Source organism: Callorhinus ursinus, unplaced genomic scaffold, assembly GCF_003265705.2.
Source record: "Callorhinus ursinus isolate GAN/ISIS: 27379988/994484 unplaced genomic scaffold, GSC_fseal_2.0 scaffold37, whole genome shotgun sequence".
NCBI classification, from domain to species: domain Eukaryota; kingdom Metazoa; phylum Chordata; class Mammalia; order Carnivora; family Otariidae; genus Callorhinus; species Callorhinus ursinus.
The window spans coordinates 11431551-11452255 of record NW_027397099.1 but is presented as its reverse complement, the minus strand read 5'-3'; the positions used below and the strand labels follow the sequence as shown (position 1 = coordinate 11452255).

Sequence of the window (20705 nt, the reverse complement as noted above, 5' to 3'; positions counted from 1 at the left end):
TATTAGACAGAGAAACCTTGCACGGGGGTAAGTTTCAAGAATGGAAAACAACTAATGGTTAGGACCCAGTAAAGACCTACAGTCACATTAAAATGCTGTGGACTGAATAAGCATTTTATTTGAAAAATAGCCACACATGTATATGTAAGACATATGTCAGTATTGCTGCAAGAGAAAACAATGTAGCAACAAAAATCGTCACTTAGATAAAATTAAGAAAATGTCTTAAAGAGCTGAGCATCAGGTACACATATCCTGAAAAGGACTAGGAATCCCATCACCCTCTCTAGGTTGAGGAAGTCCTAACAACTCTATTGACAAAATACAAAGTGCTTAAGTCAGTGTGTGTGTGTGTGTGTGTGTGTGTGTGTGTGTGTGTGTGTGTGTGTGTGTGTGAGTTCCTCAGAACTTTATGTTAATGCAGGGTACTCTAAAAGTATCGTTGAACATGGTGTTATTTGCTTGACTCCGTATTACAAAACCTTTTAAGCACAAAATGCTAGTGTGGTGGCAAAGTAAATCGCCAAGAGATTAACACTTTCATTCTCCCTTCCTGGGCAAAGTAAATTTTGAAGTAAGATTTAGGCAACTAGTATTTGAGACATCCTCTCCCACCCACAAAAACCACCATATAAATATTATCCTTTTGATTGCCGAGATTGAAGATAGAGATTTTATATTCCTGAAAAAGTGTGTAATTTTTCTGTTAGACATATCTGTAGGTCTCTAATCTATGGTTTCTTCACTGAGAAGTACACTAGAAATGAGTCTGATAAGTAAGAGATAAGTAAAAAGGTAATGATTTCACCTTAGTTGGAATATTACTGCTAGTTATTGTCACAACTACTATGAATAATCTACATCCACTAAGTATTTGTTTTAGACACTGTGCCAAGCCGAAGTCACTTTGGACTATCACTAGGACCTCAAGAAAAAGTGTCCAGTAGCCAGAATGATAAGCATAAAACATGAACTATTCTTAGGCAATGGGAACTCAGTGACTCAACTAAATCCCTGGATAGTTATAGATTCTAATATTCAAACATTTTGTTTCTGCCACAGTGGAGGCAGTCTTCAGGAGTTGGCATCTTTGGTATTCAAGCTAAAGTCATGCTCCTCCCAGGCAACCCCAAACCAAGAACTGAGATGGCAAGGGAACTAGACCCCAGCTACTTGTTCCCCGATGAGAGATCCCTCGTCAGAGAGTCTTTGACTCAGAACCCATTTGGCGGAAGTTGGTCAGGTCTGTTTTGTAGCGTAGATCTCTGTTGCTAAATCCTACTCACTGATCACTCTACTTCTACAAGTTTTAGACCTGTATCCCTGTCTGAAGTCTTGCCCTGCTCATTCCTGCTCCTTTTTTTCTTTTAATCTTAACTCTGTTTCAGCTTCTGTTGCCAGGAGGACCCAACTGACATAGCTGGACTAGCCTTTCCATACACCACGTTCCTTTAATGTCCCTGCTGGTAGCTTGCTGTGTGATCACTGCCAGGCCATTTCACTTCTCTGCTTCTTTATAATAAAGACTCTTACAAATCAAAGTGATCTTGGGATGATTTAGTTGAACATTCTAGATTTCTAATTAGAGTTGGTGTCTCTTAACAGATCTTCATCTGATTAGAAAAAAAAAGTGATGACAACAAAGGTATTTATAAAAATATATTTCACAAAGTAGGAAACAGTACAGGAGTTTCTCTGAATACAATACATGAAGTAAATAAACAATATTGCATTAAAGCAAAGTAGAAAATTAAAATGATCTGCATGTAGTACTTGATTTTTATCATACATTTTCTACTTCTAAATGGCAGGATTGTGTTACAAATTGAATATGCTCACATCTTCTAGTGCTGTTCTTTTTTGGAGTCTAAGACTTTCTGTGCATCACCATGAAGATCAGGGAGAGAAGTGCTATAAAACAAAAGCAGTAAAATTATGTACAAACCAGTTCCTGCTCTAAAACAATGGGGGGAACTTGAAGCGTGTTTATTGGGCAGGGCATTGTGTAGGCATCTAAAAGTCTAGAGTTTAAATATTCACATGAATCAATATACTTTCAGATGTTTGTGCTTGTAGTAAAAACACCAAATACTAGGATTATGAACAAAATAGAAAACAGTCCAAAAGTTTCTCTGGGAAAATGCTGCTCCTGCCATCACCAGCCACAATAACACTTTCTACTCTAAAGAAACTATTAGCTCCCCCTTTGATAATATTGCCTGCCATACTCATCTCATCGAAATGTACATGTATTAAACATTCATTGTATATATATATATATATATATTTATATAAAACAATCTAAAGGATTATTAATGGATATAATTTAGGGTTTTTTTTATATAGTCCCTTAATCTATAGATTACCAACCTTAATAAATAAAAGCATTAATGGACATCAATAAAATATTTATTTCGAGGATTAAACAAATAAATTCACGCGCTAGCAATAAAACCATCTGTCTCTTATGTAGTCCACTGTGTGATACAGTTTATCTTTGTGTCCTTGTGGAAGAAGATGAAGTGGAGGGAACGAGTAATCCTGCTTCCAGAAAACAAGCCTGTTTGAATGGGATTTCTCTCCTTCCACCACTGAGTTGGCAATCCCCACCCTGGAATGGATTACGAACATGTGAATATTTTAAGGCTCGACACAATATTAAAGATGCTATTTAGTCTCTGATGAGTGGGGCCAACAGTTATGTACAATGTGTGGTCACCGTACCATATAATCTAGGAGGCCTCCCAAAACTCCAAAAAGTCATCATGTACAGCAGACCAAGTATTGCTTTATCATTTGTGGCGGGATCCTTATTGATGAAGGGGAAAAAATCATTTGCATTTATAAAAATCCTTGCAGAAGACACATATCAGCAGCACATTTCTTGCAGGTCCATTTTTCTAAGAAAGCACCTTTTAATTTTGATTTTTTCCTCTTTTTAAACCATCTCTCTAAGGATTAGCCAGTATCCCAATCTTTGTCTGTGGTGGTTAGGTAAATATCAAATATCCAAAGACTTCTAGACACTCCACATACTTTAATTCACACTCCACAAGATTTATAACCTCCTAACATATACTTTTTATTTTTATTATTAATTTTTGGTTCAACATTGAAATGTAGTTGAGTTTATAGATGATTGGTGCTAAACTTGCCTCTAAAACAAATAGCCACATTGGTTGTATCTAAGGGGTGTGACCCTAGAATATTACAGAATGCTCAGTTCCACTGATTAATTTATAATCCACTGTCAAGTTTCTTTGTCACTTTCACCAACAGAGTAGAGTTCTCCCAGTCTCTTAAAGCGGGGACCCCAGTCACTGAGGTAGTCAAAATTCTGGTCTGAGTCTGAGGTGGTGGACTCCAAGGAGCTGAGGGAGCCAGCCACAGACCCTCGGCCTTCATAGCCGTAAATCTGAATGGAGTCATATGGCGGGGCAGTGGGGTCATTATCTGCCTCATGTAGCCGCACATTTATAAATTCATCGACATCAACCCCGTTCGGAACAGGAGCAAGCCCTTGCCTTGGCATAAACTGCAAATCTGGTTTAATATCCTTACGGGGTAAAAATCCATTAATTCCATCTGGGTTTTGTAAAGTCGCAATATCAAAAGCCTCTGTGTCTTCCTCTCCTCCTCCTTCATCATCATAGCGGATGATGTTTTCTCGTACATCTTCATCGTCTTTAATAATTAATGGCTCGTTTTTATGTCGCCGCAGAGTTACAAACAGCACCACGATGACTGTAGGAAAAGTGTGAAATAACAATTAGCTTAACTTGCAAATAATTTCACAAGCACTGCATCGTGTATGTTAAGAGAGAGTGGCATTGCCTTGATAATATTCATGTGGGAATTAAGTTAAACACTTTCCTGAAGGATGGGGATTGAATTCTGAATGAATATTATTCCAGGTCGCTTCTGTGTACTCAGTGGTGATGAAGCTGGATTAAAAGAGTAAGTTTGCATCTATCCATGGTGAAAGCTCCGTGTAATACTGTTAAAAGCTCTAGAATAAATGGCACAAAATAGAAAACAGAACAGATAAAATAACTAACTTGCTGTGGCTCTTGGAAAAGCCATTTAAAATCCTTTGATTCCATGCCCTTCTTCTATACAGAAAAGGAGCAGAGTTAATCATATCTAGTATATTTTGTGTCTTATCAGCTCTTCAAGACTCTCTCCAATCAAATAATGTTCATTCACAGATGAAGTGATATATCAAGATGAACGTCAAATTGGCATGGACAATTTGTTGTCTTGTAGGAAAACTGGGGGTCCTCTGTCTCAGAAGGGACGCCTATGGGTGGGCAAAGGGAAACGGATACATACCTAAACAAGCCAGGTTAGCCAAATCAAACTTCATGGGGTTCATGGGGTAAAGTATGGCTAGAAATAATATTAATCCAGACACTGGGTGAACAGGACAGATGCAACTGGAAAGACAGTAACTGACACAGACTTTACTTAAAGACAGGATAAGGTACGACTTTCCTCTTGTGTATCTTCCTACTCTCTAATCTCATTTTTATAACTGGATATTTTTAATAGAAAAGTTACTAAAAAGCTTTCCTTAATTTGCAGTCTTCATTTTAATTTGATGTTGATAGCAAGAAAATATCTGAGGAACACAGTGTAATTTTGAAAAAAAAATTTTTGTCTGCTTGTTTTCTTTTTATCTCACCAAACTTTGTGTTTGGATGGACTTAGCAACCCAATCTATACATTATTTAGGAAAAAGAGTATTTTGATACAGGGAGCCTCCCATTGCAGTAAATTGGTATATATATCAGATATGAATAGATGCTGTTGTAACCACCCAAAGGTCCATCCCCACTTCCGCCACCATTATACTCTCTCTTTTCACTGGTGGTGGGATTGAAAAAGGCACTGAACTGTCCTCTCCAATTGGACGCTGGCTATCACAGCACTTTTTTCCCTTCACTCCTCCTTAGTGACCTCAAAGCTTGCAGAAATGCAATTCCTTTTCCCCAAAAGAATGCTGACACCTGACTGGGGTGCAGGTTTGCTGTCCTAATTTACAGTCATTTATGAACCAGAAAAATGATGACCGTTAAGCTATGAAGGAAATACGTACCTAGCAGCAAAATGATGCATGCTAATATGGCAATTAAGGCGCCCATACTGAGTCCAATCGGAAGGACATAAGCTTCAACATTACAAGACTGGACAACACCATCACTGCTGCAGCCACAGACACGGATGGTCAGGGTGCTGGTGCTGCTCAGAGGAGGATTCCCACTATCACTGATTATGATAGGTAAAAGATAGACTTCTTGCTTCTGGCGGTTGAATCCATTATGCTTTGCCAAAATGCTGAGGGAATTATCTGGAAAAAAGGGAAATTACAATAGTTGGCATCATTTCAAAATGGCTGCCCAAACAACACTTGTTTTTCTAGTTCATAAGTCCTCTGCAAAACTCAAGACAACCCAATTCCACTGGAGCACTCAGCTTCTTTCCCCCTCCCCCCTCCCCACTTCCCCAGTTGGCATGGACCAAAATATCTACACCCTGACGGGCTTAATAAATGAGGCTCCATGATGGACTAATGACATTTTACCATCACTTTATAAATACAAAAGATTTCTTTTTATAAAAATAATTTTCAAGTGTTCTTTCAGAAGACACAAATCAACCCATATCTCCATACATAAGTTTAATTTTCTCTCCTTTATCCTGGCAATGCAGAATTGGCTGGACAGAATTTCACCACATTTGAAAGGCATATTGAGGAAGCTCTGTATTAAAAGATAGACTATATGACAATATGGCGTACAAAACAATGCACTTTGTGGATTCCCACAGGTACCTACAAAGTCTTTCATGCCCTTGCACATTTAAACTAAGATGGAACAAAAGTCCCATTTACTGCCAATTGGAGGAGATATGCCACATATATTAAAACTCTGTAGAGAAGACCGGTAGTGGTTACACAAATAAGAATAAAATGAGAAGTGACAGAAGTAGATGTTATATTTTACATGTTATTAGTTAATATGGAAAGATGTATTGGTTATCTAGAGCAATACTTTTAAGACATTTAAGCAATAATGAAGGGCGCATTTCAGTTCAAGGTAAAACTTGTCAGTGAGGAGTGATTGGACGCATGCTAGCCCTATGGTTCTCACAGTTTTACCCCCAAAATAAATTTTTGTGGTCATTGATGCCAAGCTCATGAACTATAGTCATACTGTATATATTAATTATTAATATTTTCTCATTTTGATTAATGAAAGACCTGTATTCAAAATGGGAACACAGATCTTACTGATAGTCTAGACAAAAGCAAATAAACATAATATTGGTTAATGTGTGTAATGTTATTTGGGCAAAAGGATTATTTCATTTAGGATTTTTTTTTCACATATTGGCAAGTTTGTAGACCCTAGAACACCTGGCTACCTCATTGTTGACTATTAAGCAGGGATTCCAAGCTCTTGTTGTCCAATTCCTGGTCATCAGTGTCCTTCTGGCTTCCAGCACACTCAAATATGTGAACAGATATTCCACTCAAATGACATTAAATAAGCATGTTAAATTTTCTGTTCCATGTAGTGCTATATTAGAATTTCAAAAAAAAAGATAGCCATTCCCCAAAATAGATGTATAAATTATATTTACTTTTGTTTGAGATATAAGTGGATCTATAATGCCTTGCTAGTAAGCAAAGAGGAAAACACTTAGATGGTGTTAACATTATTTTTTCTAAATTTCTTCTGGTTTTGCCTCATTATTTAGTAATGTGAAGAGTGAAAAGAGGTCTCTAATAGAGTTATGCAGTGATGTACCAAATGATCCAGTTATCTTTATTTCCATGACCTAGAAGGAAATACCACTATGCTAAAAACAGGAGAACATTATCTCACAACAGAGAATATATAGCCATGTTTTATTTTCAGAAAGTGTGTGACAAGTTTGAGTACAGTTAATTAGTGCAAGGAACATTTGTGGATGATTTCGTATACTATAGTTCAAAACAAGATGGGGATTGTTCCTCAAGATGCAGTTAATAAAATTACAATGAGGCTTTTGTCTTTTTGTGGTTGACATTATTTATATGGGAAACTATTTTTCATATTCTCTCTTTAAAAACAATCTATAATGATGATTTAGAAACTGCAGCAGGAATATTGCTCATTGCCAAAGAAAGGTGTTCTTTTTAGTACTTAGAAAAGCATTGGTGGGTCCACCACAAAATTCATATTTTTTACTATACCTGGCATATGCATATGTTGTTACTCTCCTATGTACAGAAAATTATTGACTGAGTAGAGGAAGTTTGTGAGACATTTTTGCCAAATTTTACCTGCTACATTCAGGCAAGTCAATTCCCTATCTGCCTACTCATTTCCTCCTCCCCCTCTTTTTTTTTTTTACTCTTTTTGATTGGTGTTTATATTTATTATTGACTTACTTGAGTTATTTTATTATGCCAAATGAAACTGTCATTACCGTATACATTTAAAAAACAAATACCAGCATTTTTAACACAGTTCAAATTCGTGTATTTGAAATACCTTTTTTTCCTACGTGTTGCACATCTTCTATAAAGTTGTGGTTGGTTTCTTTAAAACTTATGTTGCCTTTTAATTTCAGAAAAGTTTAATATAGTTAATTTTTTCAATCTCTTTTAGATTAGCGTTTATAACCTTATTTTTAAAATTGTGAATTACATAAAATATTTTTATAATGTTATCTTTCACATTTAGGTGATTGTAAGGAATTGGGTTTTTTTCTGTCCTGGTAATTTTCCTAAGGTTTATTATTGAGGAACTTACCCCTTACCCACTGCTCTTCAACACTCAGTGTCTCACAAGTCAAATTTTTGTGCATCCTCATCATTTAGGGGCTCTCTATTATGTTCCAAAGCTTTTTTTTTTTTTTTTTTTATAATCCTCCATCAATACCAAGCTTTTTTATGTATGGAAACTTAATAATAAAACTTGACGTTTATTAGGTTATTTTCCCCATCATGCACTTCTTTAAGAGTATCTTGACTATTCTTGTTCATTTGCTAATTTCTGAGAAATAGAGAATCAGATTATCAAGTTCGATGGCAATCCCTCTAAAAACTTGAGTAGAAATTATATTAAAATATAAGTCCGTGTTGAGAGAATTGGCATCTTTATGATCTTTAGTATTCCATTTCAAGATTATAGTTTCCTTATTTCCTTTAATTTATGTTAATAAAATCTGTATTTTTAAATTTAGCTACAAGAGAATTTCACATGTTTGTTAGATTTATCATTGGTACTGTATATATTTTCTTGTTTTGATTATATTACCTTTTTAAAAGTGCACTTTGAAATCATTGTTGCTAGTGTATAAAGTGTAATTGTTTGGTGCATTAATTTTAATTCTAACAATCTTCTAAACTTTTCTTTTTGCTTATAAAAATATATCTCATTACAGGGTTCCACTTCAGCAAGACAATGTAAGGCACTCCACAGAACCGTTCCCTAGTGAACATGGTGAAAATTATACAAGGAAAACCATTTAACATCTCTAGAAATGGTCCTGGAGGCAAGCAGCAAATGAAGAACCGTTTATCCAAGAGAATCTACCAAAGTTGGTAAGAACAGTGAGATCATGGTGTGTGAAGCAGAACCCAGTTCTGTGAGATGGAAATTCTACTCTAAACTAGTTCAGCCAAAAACACAGGGCTCCCCTCCCCTCAGCGAGCAGATAAAGGACTGTCTTAACCAGGAAACAGGAGGTGATAGCAGTTTGAGCCTAATCCTGGATATCTTGCGGTTGAAACTAAATTTTGGGTGAGTGCAGCCAAGAGAGGGCTCTTCCTCACAGCCTGTTCTTGTGCAGCAGAGGCTCTCCCTGCGCAGGGCTCCACTGGGAATATAGGGCTTCAGTCGCCCTTGCCCTGGTCTATAAGGCAGTGATTACATGCTGGGAGGGGCCAGCCAAAAAGACTTGAAGCTACCGTCCCCCAGCACCAAGTGCTCGTCATCTACAGCAGATGCTTAACTCAGAGAAAAACATCATAGTTTCCAACTCAGCCCTAGAGTCAGTGGCTTAGAGTTTTGCAAGCAGAGGAGGGAGGAGACAGAGATTGGGGGAGGAACATGTCTGGGCAGAACAAATCTGAAATGCTGACCCGGAGAAATACTCTAGAAGGAGCCCAAGCTTGATTGGATTAGTCTGTATAGCAAGGTTGGCCCCAAAATTGAAAATAGAAATCATCTGGCAATTAGTGGAGCTTTAACAACTGGGACATGGTCAGGGAAAGAGACAAAGAGAACCTTGCCAAAACCACTGTCATTCTAGAGTGACTGGTGCATACCTAAGGCTGGGATCCCCTGAGGTGAAATATCAGTGGCTTAATACCACAGAGAGGAAATAGACTTAATGAAAACAGTCCAGCCAGTCATTAAACAAATAAGCAAGCAAAGAGCAGTCACAAGCTCTGGGTAAGGAGCCAACAACCAGATTTTTTATAATAAATTATCTAAAATGTCCAGTTTACAACAAAAGATTGCAAGACATACAAAGAAACAGGAAACCCATACACCAGGAAAAACAAACAAACAAACATGCAAAAGAAACTATTCGTGAAAGCAACCAGGTATCAGAGTGAACAGACTTCTAAGGGGCCATTATAAATGGGTTCAACAAACTAAAATAAACCACAATTAAAGAAAAAACAGAAAGATAGGGTGATAATGTCACATCAAATAGAGAATATCAATGGATATTTTTGAAAAGAGCACAGTGGAAATTCTGGAGTTAAGAAGTACAATAACTGAAATAAAATATTAATTAGAGTGGCAAAACAGTAGATTTGAATTGGCAAAAGAAAGCATCCGTGGACTTGAAGATAGATGAATAGAAAATATGCAGGCTGAAGAATGGAGAGGAAAAAAAGAATGAAGAAAAATGAACAGAGCCTCAGAAAAATGTGGGACACTATTAAGTGTGCCAACACGTGTGGAAGAAAAAAATCAGGAGAGAAAGAAAGGAAAAGAAAGAAATAAAGCTGACAACTTCAAAAAATTTTGAAAACATTAGCTTACACATTCAGAAATCTCAACAAACTTGAAGAAGGTAAACACAAAGAGATCCACAAAGGACATATCATAGTAAAAACAAAACAAAACAAAACAAAACAAAACTGAAAGCCAAAGACAGAGAGAAGGCTTTAAAGCAAGACCAAATTTACTCATCACTTGCAAGGGACCCCCCCCCCATAAGATTAACAACTGAAGTTTTATAGAAATAATGGAGGCCAGAGGGGACATAGGATTAACATATTCAAAGTACTTAAAGGGAACACTTTGAACCAAGGATCATATATTCAACAAAGCTTTCTTTCCAAAACAAAGAAAAGAATATGACATAGGGACTTTGAAAATAACCAAAAGCTGAGGGAATTTGTCATCAGCCTTACATGCCTTGTAAGAAACAGTAAAGGAACTTTTTTGGACTGAAAGCTAATAATCCCAGATGATAATTCAAATCCACATTACAAAGAGCATCAGGAAAAGTAATTATGTCATTATAAAAGATGGAATACATAGTTTTTCTCCTTTTTTTCTTTTTAAAACAACTTTTAAAAACCGGTTGAATAAAACAGCAAGTATGTAATATATTCTGGAACATATAATATCTAGAAATTCAAAAGTAATAGTTGGATATTCCAGTATCCCACTTCCAGTAATGGATAAAACTACTAGGCAGAAATAAACAAGGAAAAAGAAGACGTGAGAGACAGTATAAACCAACTCTATCTAAGACATATCTACAGAACACTGCACCCAACAACAGCAGAATAATATCCTTCTTAAGTACATATGGAACATCCCGCAGTGTAGATAATATGCAAGACCATAAAATAAACTTCTGTAAATTTAAAAGGATAATAATGCAAAATATGTTTTCTGACCATAATGGAATTAAATTAAATGTGAGTAGTAGATAGAAATTGGGGAAACTCATAAATATGTGGAAATTAAACAGTGCTTTCTTTAATAACCATTGCGTCAAAGAAGAGGTCAAAAGGGAAATTAGGAAATAATGTGAGACAATGCAAATGTGAAAATACAGCAAATCAAAATGCAAGGGATGCAGCTAAAGCAATGCTTAGAGGGAAAGTTATAGTTTTAAATGCCTATATTAAGTTTTTTCTTAATGTACTATACTAACTAGACTCTCTAACACAATTCTGCGTATAAGAAATTATGGCGACACCTGTACCTTGTTCTCGATACCAAAAAAGAAAACAGCTTTTGACTCTCAACATTAAGATGATTGATGGTGTTTATTGGAAGGCACTTTTTGTTATCATCTGTTTACTTGCACTCTTTTTTTCTCCTTGATTTTTTTTTCTTTCCAATGATGAGAAGGGAAAAGGCAGTCATATAAAGGACAGTTGTTCGATACCTCTAAACCTGGATTCTATTACATTATGGTATTATTTAAAAATCTTCTTTTCAGTCCTTCATATTTTCATGCATTTCCAATTTCTGTCATCTTGCCTCTGCATTGCAACCTATTCTATCCTCGTGGCTTCTGCTCCTGATTTTTCCCTTACTGCATTTACTTTTTCCTTTTGAACGGAAGAGCATATCCTGATAATGATTTACTGGAGAAAAAACATTTTCTAAAACCAGAAAATTTATGAGGAAAAAAAGAGTGATCCCTGAAAGCCCATAGACATGTATGTCATGATTTTTTAAATTTGAATTTCTTGAAATTGAGTATGTATAAACAGGATTGAGAAATGGAAGTGGTGTTTTATCAAGATTATTTAAGAAGAGGGTGGAACAAAAGCATTTGGCATTCTGGAGGGAGGGCCAATGTCCAGGCGGAGAGCCGTGTCCAGTTGCTGCCCATCTCATGTATTGTTGCCGCATTGAGATGATCGGGTATCTTAACCTTATCACCTGGTTGTTGGATATTCTCAGTAGGTGAAATAGTCAAATATCTGTACTCCCTATATTTCCTCCAGCTAGGGATTTTCCCATTTTCTCATCCTCCTGGAATGTTTTGCTTATCAGCTTTACACCAAGGAAGATGAAGGACTGTGTGTCCAAAATCTTGCTTCGTACTCCAAACCCATTTGTTTCTGCTTATGACTGACTGTTGAGGGAAAGATCTTGGTGGGGAGGGAAAGTGGACCAGCAGCACCAAGCATACTTCAAATGACAGTATTCCCAAAACAGTGGTATCATTGGGTTCCTTACTCCTTGGCTGAGTAATACAAGGTCTACACCAAATAAATAGTGAAGGAGGGACCAGATAAATCATAGGTGTATAGGCTTGCTTTATTTCAGACAGTGTATTACATTATACCATTACGTATGAAATTCCCTTCAGATTCTAATAACAGATTCATTATAAATCAATATATTCACTTATATGTTTAGTTGTTGCCATTTTTTCCCTCCAGATTTACTTGTTAAAGAGCTTTACTGGAAGTAGTTAGAGGCTGTATCAAAAACAGCCAGCTTAAAATTAAAGCCTTAGAATTTTTATGCAATGGTTTTGACCTTGTAGAGAAAATAGATAATACTCAGTAAAATGTGTGTATTATCTCTCTAGAATCTAACCCCCTTGAGGGAGACTAGCCTTAGTCCAGGCTCTATTCCCAGCCTTCAGCACAGGACTTGACACTGAGCGAAGATCCTTATAACAACACTGGTCAGGTTATTTTATCCACTTTTATTTGGAATGTTTCGGTTTTAAGGAAGTGATCAACTCACTATACATTAGAAGCTTGCTAAGTCCATTTAGAATTTCTGTTGCAAATTACTTTTCCTCCTATGTGACTTGCAAGGTCTAGCCTCTACCTCATTCTCCTGCTTCATGTCCTACCAGTCTGCTATGTTCTAACCGTCCTGGCCTTTTATGAGTCAAGGATCTTCACTCCTCGGCACTTTTGTAATTGCTCTTTCTTTTGCCTGATAATCTCTCTGCCCTCCCTTAGTTCTAATTTGAATAAATATTTATGCATTCTTTATGTCTATGCTTAAATGCCTTTTTTTTTTTCTTTTTGTGGATAATTTCCTTTACTAACTGTTCTCAACTTTCCCAGATAGATTTGTTATGCAATCTTATAAAACAAAACTTTATATTTTCATCAAATCACTTATTACAAAGAAATAGTATACCAATAAGGATGTGATAGGCCCTGGGGATGCAGAAATAAACTGAGGAACTTAAGGGTAACAAATAACCAATTTAAGATGCATAATGAGTACTCAGCATATATTTAGGTGAGTAAAAGACTAAGTAATCGTTAGCCACATTTTGTGGGTCTCGTGTTTATTTCCTTTCATGTTATTTTGTCTTAGGGAATTATGGAATTATATATGATTCAGAATAAGTCCAGGAGAAGGTTTGATTTTAGGCTGCTGGAGAGGATATATAGCCCGAGTCTATGTGGACATTTAAGAGAAATACTCATGGTTTCTAAGACTTAATCTGGGCATACCTCTTATCATGTAACATGAGCGATAAACTAAGAATGCTTAGATTCAGAGAAGACTGAGGGGAAGGATATCTGAAGTACCATCTCAGATATCTAAAATACATGAACTACCATCATGCTAAGAAGTGCACACCAGAATTCCCTTTTACTGAGCTGAAATTGGATGACTTAGTCTTATATTCAGAGGGAGGTGCATAGTCTGAATTAGTATCTAATATAGTTAGTTTAGGAGGAATGTCTTCTTTGATTGTTAATATTCAGTCTTTGAATCACTTGGAGTTGGCAATCAAAAGACCTTCCTTCACAGAACATTGATACCCTTATAAGAAAAGTTTCCTTTTATTAATAAACCAGTAAGTATTGTTACAGACTGAATGTTTGTGCTCCTGTCCCCCCTGCAATTGATATGTTGAATCCCTAACTCCCAGTGTGGCTATATCTGGAGATAGATCCTGTAAGGAAGTAATTAAGGTTAAATGAGGTCATAGGGTGGGGCCTTGAATTAGTGCCCTTATTAGAAAAGACACAAGAGAGCTTCTCTTTCTCCACCTATGGGTACACAAAGAGGAGGTCATGTGAGCACACAGCAAGATGGTGGCCCCCTACAAGCAGTCAGGAGAATAGGCTTCAGAATGAAACATACCTCGATCTTAGACTTCCCAACCTCCAGAACTGTGAGAAATAAGTGTCGTTATTTAAGCCACCAGTTTGCAGTATTTGTTACAGCAGCCTGAGCAGACTAAAATAGTATTGTAGTCCCTAAGTAATTCTGTATGCATACTCCATGAAAAACACAAAGTCTAGGGCACCTGGGTGGCTCAGATGGTTAAGCGTCTGCCTTCGGCTCAGGTCATGACCCAGGGTCCTGGGATCGAGTCCTGTGTCAGGCTCCCTGCTCCTTGGGAGCCTGCTTCTCCCTCTGCCTCTCTCTCTCTCTCTCTCTCTCTCTGTCTTTCATGAATACATAAATAAAATCTTTAAAAAAAAAAACACAAAGTCTATCTAAAGAGATAGACTGTGTCTACCTGGATAATACTTTAACGTTATTTGTGTAACTTTCCCACAGTCGTAACTAATATCTTTCCTTCCATTTATTTTCTCTGTATTTTTAGTAGAAAAAGAAAGGTCATTATTCTTGTTATTATTTAAATATCCCATGTTCTTTCCACATTGTCCTTTTTCTTCCCTCCAGATAAAATAAAGCAGGCAAATTAAATTCTCTATTGTTTTTACTGTAGTTCATCTGTTATTGTTGACCTGATGCAGAAATTTTACTTTGCCTAGCTCCCATTTATTAGAAATCATGGAGCTATGGCTTTTGTTTATCCTTTTACATGCAAGCAAAAGCAACAAGGAGCCAGAGTTAATGAAGGCATTCACCAGACAAATATTTATGACAAAAGGAATAGATGAAGAGAAGATCAGTAGATATTTTGTCTTTCTGAGAAATGTTTCCTGGCATTTGACTTGCAAATTTATTTCAGATTTTCTTGGTTAAGTAAAATGGAATGAAAATGGCAAGAAGATCAAAACAAAGGGGAATGGGCACTCTGTTCAGTAGGTGTGGACAAGAGATTTAATTAAGTTCTTATCATTGTGTTGTATCTGCTGTTTATTTCCAAAAACCTAGCAAAGCAATAAAGATGCCATATCTATGGGCTTTCAGCAAATTAGATATAAATATGTGTATATATAATACCTAATATCTAGGAATAGGGAGTAAAGGTCATACCATCTATATTTCATGTATACATTTTTACTCTAAACACTAAGTCTTGTTGGAAACAATCAGGCTGCAATGAATTAATAAAAACTAAGACTCTGTGAAGCCAATCTCCTCCAGTACCATTATAACTTCCTACATAATTCACTGAAAGTGTACCAACATACTAAATCTGCGACAAGCAACTGGATATTCTGAGCCACCTAATTAGATCATTTTTTACTTTTTTCTCTTTTTTTTCTCATTAGATTGTCCACAATATCACATGATGTCCATAATATAAGTGTTTATCAAGTGTTAATCATTATCAAATTTCCTAATATTTAATAATAAAATATATCTAGCCATAAAATACCAACCAAGATTTACTTTGCAAGGAAAAACTAAATGGTCGATGCCACTGGCAGATGAGAATTTAGTATTTCAGAAGGGTCAAAAGGTATTCAATACGATACTCTAGAGATGTAAATCCCGTATCCTGAGAGTCCACCTAGCATAGTGCAGCATGGCATAGCATAGCATAATATAACCATGAATTAATTATTAAAAAGTGATTATTTTTGGTGCCAGAGAGAAACATAAGTATTACAGGGTCCAAATTCCATGACAGATACAATCGCACTGCCCAAGGTCTTCTGAGTTTCATTACTTTTTCCCTGCACTCAATTTGTGTACTTGCTCTTACACAAACGGCTCCATGAAACTTATGCAGATCACTTAATGCTTAGATGAAAATTAGATTTATCTTACTCCAGGCACTGGGGAATGATGGATGAAGACTATTATGACCTTCATTTTATTTCAGGAATACCTGCATTAACTAATGTTCAAAAGTGAAAACTATACCAAGAGTTTCTGTTTTGTTTGAATGGAAATTTTAAAGCTTTTATAAATATCAATAGATGGGGGAAAGAATATTTTTCTCCATTTGGATTTATGCAGAAGTGAAAGAACTTTTTTTTTAAGTGTGCAAGGTATTTAGATAAGAAAAACAAACCCAAACAAAGAAATACTAAGGCCCTTAGTGGAATTTCTTTAGAAAATTCCAGAAGACAACCTCATAGTGGTTACAGAACCAGACATCGGAAAGCTAGCATTGTCAAGAGAGTGAGTTTTCCATCACATCTCTATTGATTGAGTAGATATCTCTAAATATTTAAGAAACAGGGAGTCAGAGATTAATTGATTTTGCACTAGAGCTGATTAATTCATTTTGCACCAGAGCTGATAAATTGGTGCTCATTAACATACTTGATATATACAGTAGTTAGACCAGAGAATAAGGCGGTTTTAGAATAGCAGTTTAAGTGAGGTATACATTGCATATAAGATATTGAAATCATTTAATACGGTGAATGGAGAGCTAAGGATATGAAAGAAAGGAATTACCAAAAGTAGTTTATCTAGTTAACTTCCTTTGATTTGAAGGAGGTGAAATACCCTGCAAATCATCACTTTGTTAGACACCATCATCTCCGTGAATGTTTTGAATTTGCACATATGAAAAGAAAACATAAAGTGAAAGCCACCAAAAATGGTACAAATCCATGTTCCCTTGACATCATCCATATTTCCATCTTATTTCAAATCTACACTGATGCATTCAGTGAATTCTGCCCTCACTCAGCGCCTATTGTCTCAAGATATCACTGTCAGAAGAAAGTTTTCCTTGGCACACATTCCCCCCAGCATGCTGCAATATAGTCAAATATGATGGTTTTCTGTCTTACCAACGGAACAATCCTTGGATGCGGAGATATTTATATTCTTTGGTGAATGCATCCTTTTGTTCATCATGTGAGACACTACGTAGAAGGCTCCATGGCAAGATGGTAACCAACCCTTGTTGAATGAGCAAATAGGTAGGTGGCTAAGTTAAATGAGGATGTGATTATTGATCTCAAGGAACTTCTGAGCCAGAAGGGAAGGGAAAAATAGCATATAACTAGCCAAAATATCGGTCAGCTGGTGGTCCATTCTCTGTGATCCCTGTCCTTCCATACCCTGTGGTCCACTATGCCACCTGTACCTTGACTTATCCTTCCACCATCGCAGATATAGAAGTGAGGAAGCCTTAAGGAAGGAACCACCTGTGGGCTGGGTTTATAGACAGAGCTGGTTTGTGAAAGGTGGAAATTCAGAGAATGGCATTCCATCTTTTCCTCCTCCCTATTTCTGTTCAGTAGCGTTCTGCCCTCAGCCTTTTCATCTAACCTCTGTTAAAAGGAAAACCACAGGCTCAAAATGGAGTCACTATGTAAAAATCCCACGTCAGCAAACCAAGACTTGATACCTAAGCGAACTGCAGTTTCAACCGCCCCCCTCCCCCTGCCCCACCACCAACAAGGAATTCGACCTTTAACCAACCAACCTGGAGCTTTATGGTCAGCACCAGGGGGAGGGAGTCCATTTTTAGAATCCTTCTGTTCCCTTAGAATGCCTAACAGTGCATTCTCTGCTTATAATTCTCTTTTTTTCTGGTCCTTCTCTGACTTTAAAAAACTTTCTTTCCTGGAGTTCAGTGGAGCTCCTTTCTATTTGCTAGATGGAATGCTGCCTGATTCATGTCACTGAATAAAGCCAATTGGATCTTCATGTTTCCTTAGTTGAATTTTTGTTATTTAACACCTCTTTATGAACTGTTTGAATTTGATTCACTTACCTGATTTCAAATACCAGACAGTATTTCTAAAAGTTTACCCTATGTCTCTTCTAGTTACCTATTTGGCATATGCACCTGGATGGTCAGTAGCACAAATTCAATCTTTCAATAATGGAACTAGTAATATTTAATCCATATTCTTCCCCATTTCCAAAAATCCCTTTCCTGGTTCCATTCCTTGCACCATCTTTATGGCTGTATGATTGTATACATCTCTCTTTCACATCCAATAACCTCACTTCTTTCCTTTCCATGTAGGAAAAGTTCTGGCCATCCCTCAGTAACTAGCTGAAAATTTACTACGTTTATGAAAGAGGCAGTAGAAACAGCCTCCTAATTCAGAGGTGTAATGGAGATTGAATTATAAAGAAATTATAATTAAAATTATAAAGTTAATATAGTTTTAATTCGTCTTTTGAATAAGTACATGATAGACATCAGTGAAGGTGAGTCACTTTTTAACAGGAGACTCAAAATATGAGCAGAACCTTGTGAAGTCCAAAATATATCTAACCCTTCAAAAATAGCATGCAATGAGAGAAACATAGTCACTGGTCTTTTATTTAAAAATAAGGTGTCTATTATCCACCAGGCTCTGATATATCTGGTCCATCTTGACATTACAGATTTTAAGCCAGTTTAATTATCAACTTGTATCTGAGCAAAAATTCACACAAACAGAAGCCAACTCTAAAATTCAGGCAGTAATTCAGATACAGATATCTGAGTGCACTAAGAATGCCTGTTCTTGGATTTTACCCTAAATCAACTGAACAAGAATTTCCGGGGATAGGCCCTGGACATCTGCATTTCAAATAAAGTTTGTTTGCATAAAAATCTTCTGGGATGCCTGAAAGCCTTTCTACTTTATTCCATTTCTTCCTTTAGGTGTTTGCAGTGGTTAATGGCTTGGCCCAAGCCCTCAGAGGCTCCACCGGGGAAGCTATTATGCTCTGGGTTCTGTAATCCAGCAGGGGCAGCAGCTGATAGCAATTTTCCTGCATAATTCCTTCTTTTCTGGCTTAGTGGTAAAATAGCTACTAAAGAAGGAGGGAAAGATGCAAGAAAATGTGGCATCCTACAGTGAGCTTAAGTCCAGTGTTTGTCCTTGAATCATTTTAAAAGTTTAATATGTTATATTAAAACAGCTTGGCTAAACATATATCTTTGGGCAGAAGTCTTAATATACAGTGAAGGCAAGAGGATGGAAGGCAGTTATGGAGATAAAATTATCATTCAAGCAGTGGTCACATTATCATTCCTCCCAGGTTGCTGAGAATGGCACGTGCTTTTGAATCTTAAAATCCACATTCTTTATAGTATTGGAAATAGTACTGTTTTGATCATACAAAAATGACTTTACATTAAAGGTCAAACTGATTTGCTTTTCCTCAAATTCACCCACATATTAACAGGTTAAAATACAGATGGAAAGAGCAGAAATAAAATGATCGAAGAAGAAGATACCTGTGTAGGTCACCCTTATGATTGAAATAGAAATCACATCAAACTCATTCAAACTCTTTTTATTGAAAATGTAATCTGATAAAATTCCCTATTGTTATACACTACAGAGAAATCTGAATACATTTTGAAGTCATGCATGATTTCATTTTAATACTTTCTTTTAAAATAAAAGGGATTTTTTTTGATGAGTCTTTTAAAATATTCTCAAGATGATATTTGATTTTCCAAGCTTGCCATCCCCTGTTGACAATGGATGTGTAGTATTTTCTGGTACTGGGCAGTGATACAAAGATCCCTACCATCAAATAGTCCACATTTTGGAACTATAAGAGGTGTGCTTCACAAGTACAAGTGTAGGGGGATTTATTCCATTTTCAACATTCTAATTCCTGAATAACTTAGGTATAATTTCTTTAGGATGTATTATTTCAGAATCCTTCTGAATATCATATTAGATAATATTCAGGCTCTGGAATCATTCCTAATTGTGTTTACCTCCCAGTTTCATCACTTACCCGGTTGCATTTTAAAATAATTTCCCCAAGGTCACGGCAAATAATCTTATTGTACCCAAAGTACTAATTAAGGAACTGAAGGTCAGAAGGTCTTTGAGGAACAAATGTGTTTTTCCACCTACAGCGTATTTTCAGGGTATGTCATATGTAAAGTATTTAATAAAACCTAAAATAATAGTGGTTTTTATTAATATAATATGTAAGGCTATCAGTTACCTTAACTTTGAAAGGAAGCAAAGATCTGTAATCTTTTAAGAATATTTGGATTTCATACTTTTGTACTTTACAGAGAAATTCTACATGAAAGCTTCAAAGTTGGAATATGAAGTAAAATATAAAGTGAAGAACTGAGGCAATACGTGTTAAGGAGAAAGGCTGTTCAGGATGCACACTGAGGAAGACTTTCCAGAATGGAATATGATGAGGTTCTTATAGAATCCAGATGCAGTGTCAGTTTGCAATATCAGGTTTCCAAGGAAATCTTCCACTTAATTAGTATAAAAAAAAAATCAGTCATTGGTTTTAGTAATCCAGATTTTGATTTAAAACTTTATCTTAATCACAGGTAGGCCCAGTGAACTCACAGCTTCCTATATTATCTAAGAAGAAGCCAAGAACCACTAGGAAATTGCTACAATTGTGAGCCAGGTTCAGAAACTCCACTGATGACAGTTCCTAAAGAGAAAACTGTCCAATGAAAGTTTACATCTTATATCGCCAGTGTCTAGTGCACACAGTAGGTGATGTTAAATTGCATGGTTTTTCTATTTTATCTTTAAGCCTTTTCAGCACAAGATCATTGGTATCATTTGAAAGATTTCTTTTTTTGTCTTGAGGCCTCCTTCCTTCCTTCCTTTCAGTGTTTTCACG

At 36.3% G+C, this 20705-nt stretch overlaps 1 protein-coding gene across 10 annotated transcripts in view; it reads right to left on the bottom strand.

Annotated features, from left to right (window-relative positions):
• Positions 1-1628: 1628 nt before the first annotated feature.
• Positions 1629-20705, bottom strand: part of CDH8 (cadherin 8) — a 353942-nt gene continuing 334865 nt past the window's right edge. For 6 of the 10 annotated variants that reach the window (XM_073880200.1, XM_073880207.1, XM_025889129.2 and 3 more), the window contains 2 exons: positions 5099-5350; positions 2469-3744 (listed from right to left, as the gene is read on the bottom strand). In XM_073880200.1, the coding sequence (XP_073736301.1) occupies positions 3251-3744; positions 5099-5350 (746 nt within the window). In that variant the 3' untranslated portion in view covers positions 2469-3250. Of the gene's footprint in view, positions 3745-5098; positions 5351-20705 lie in introns of all 10 variants that reach the window. The other 4 variants (XM_073880204.1, XM_073880205.1, XM_073880201.1 and 1 more) reach the window with 4 other exon arrangements.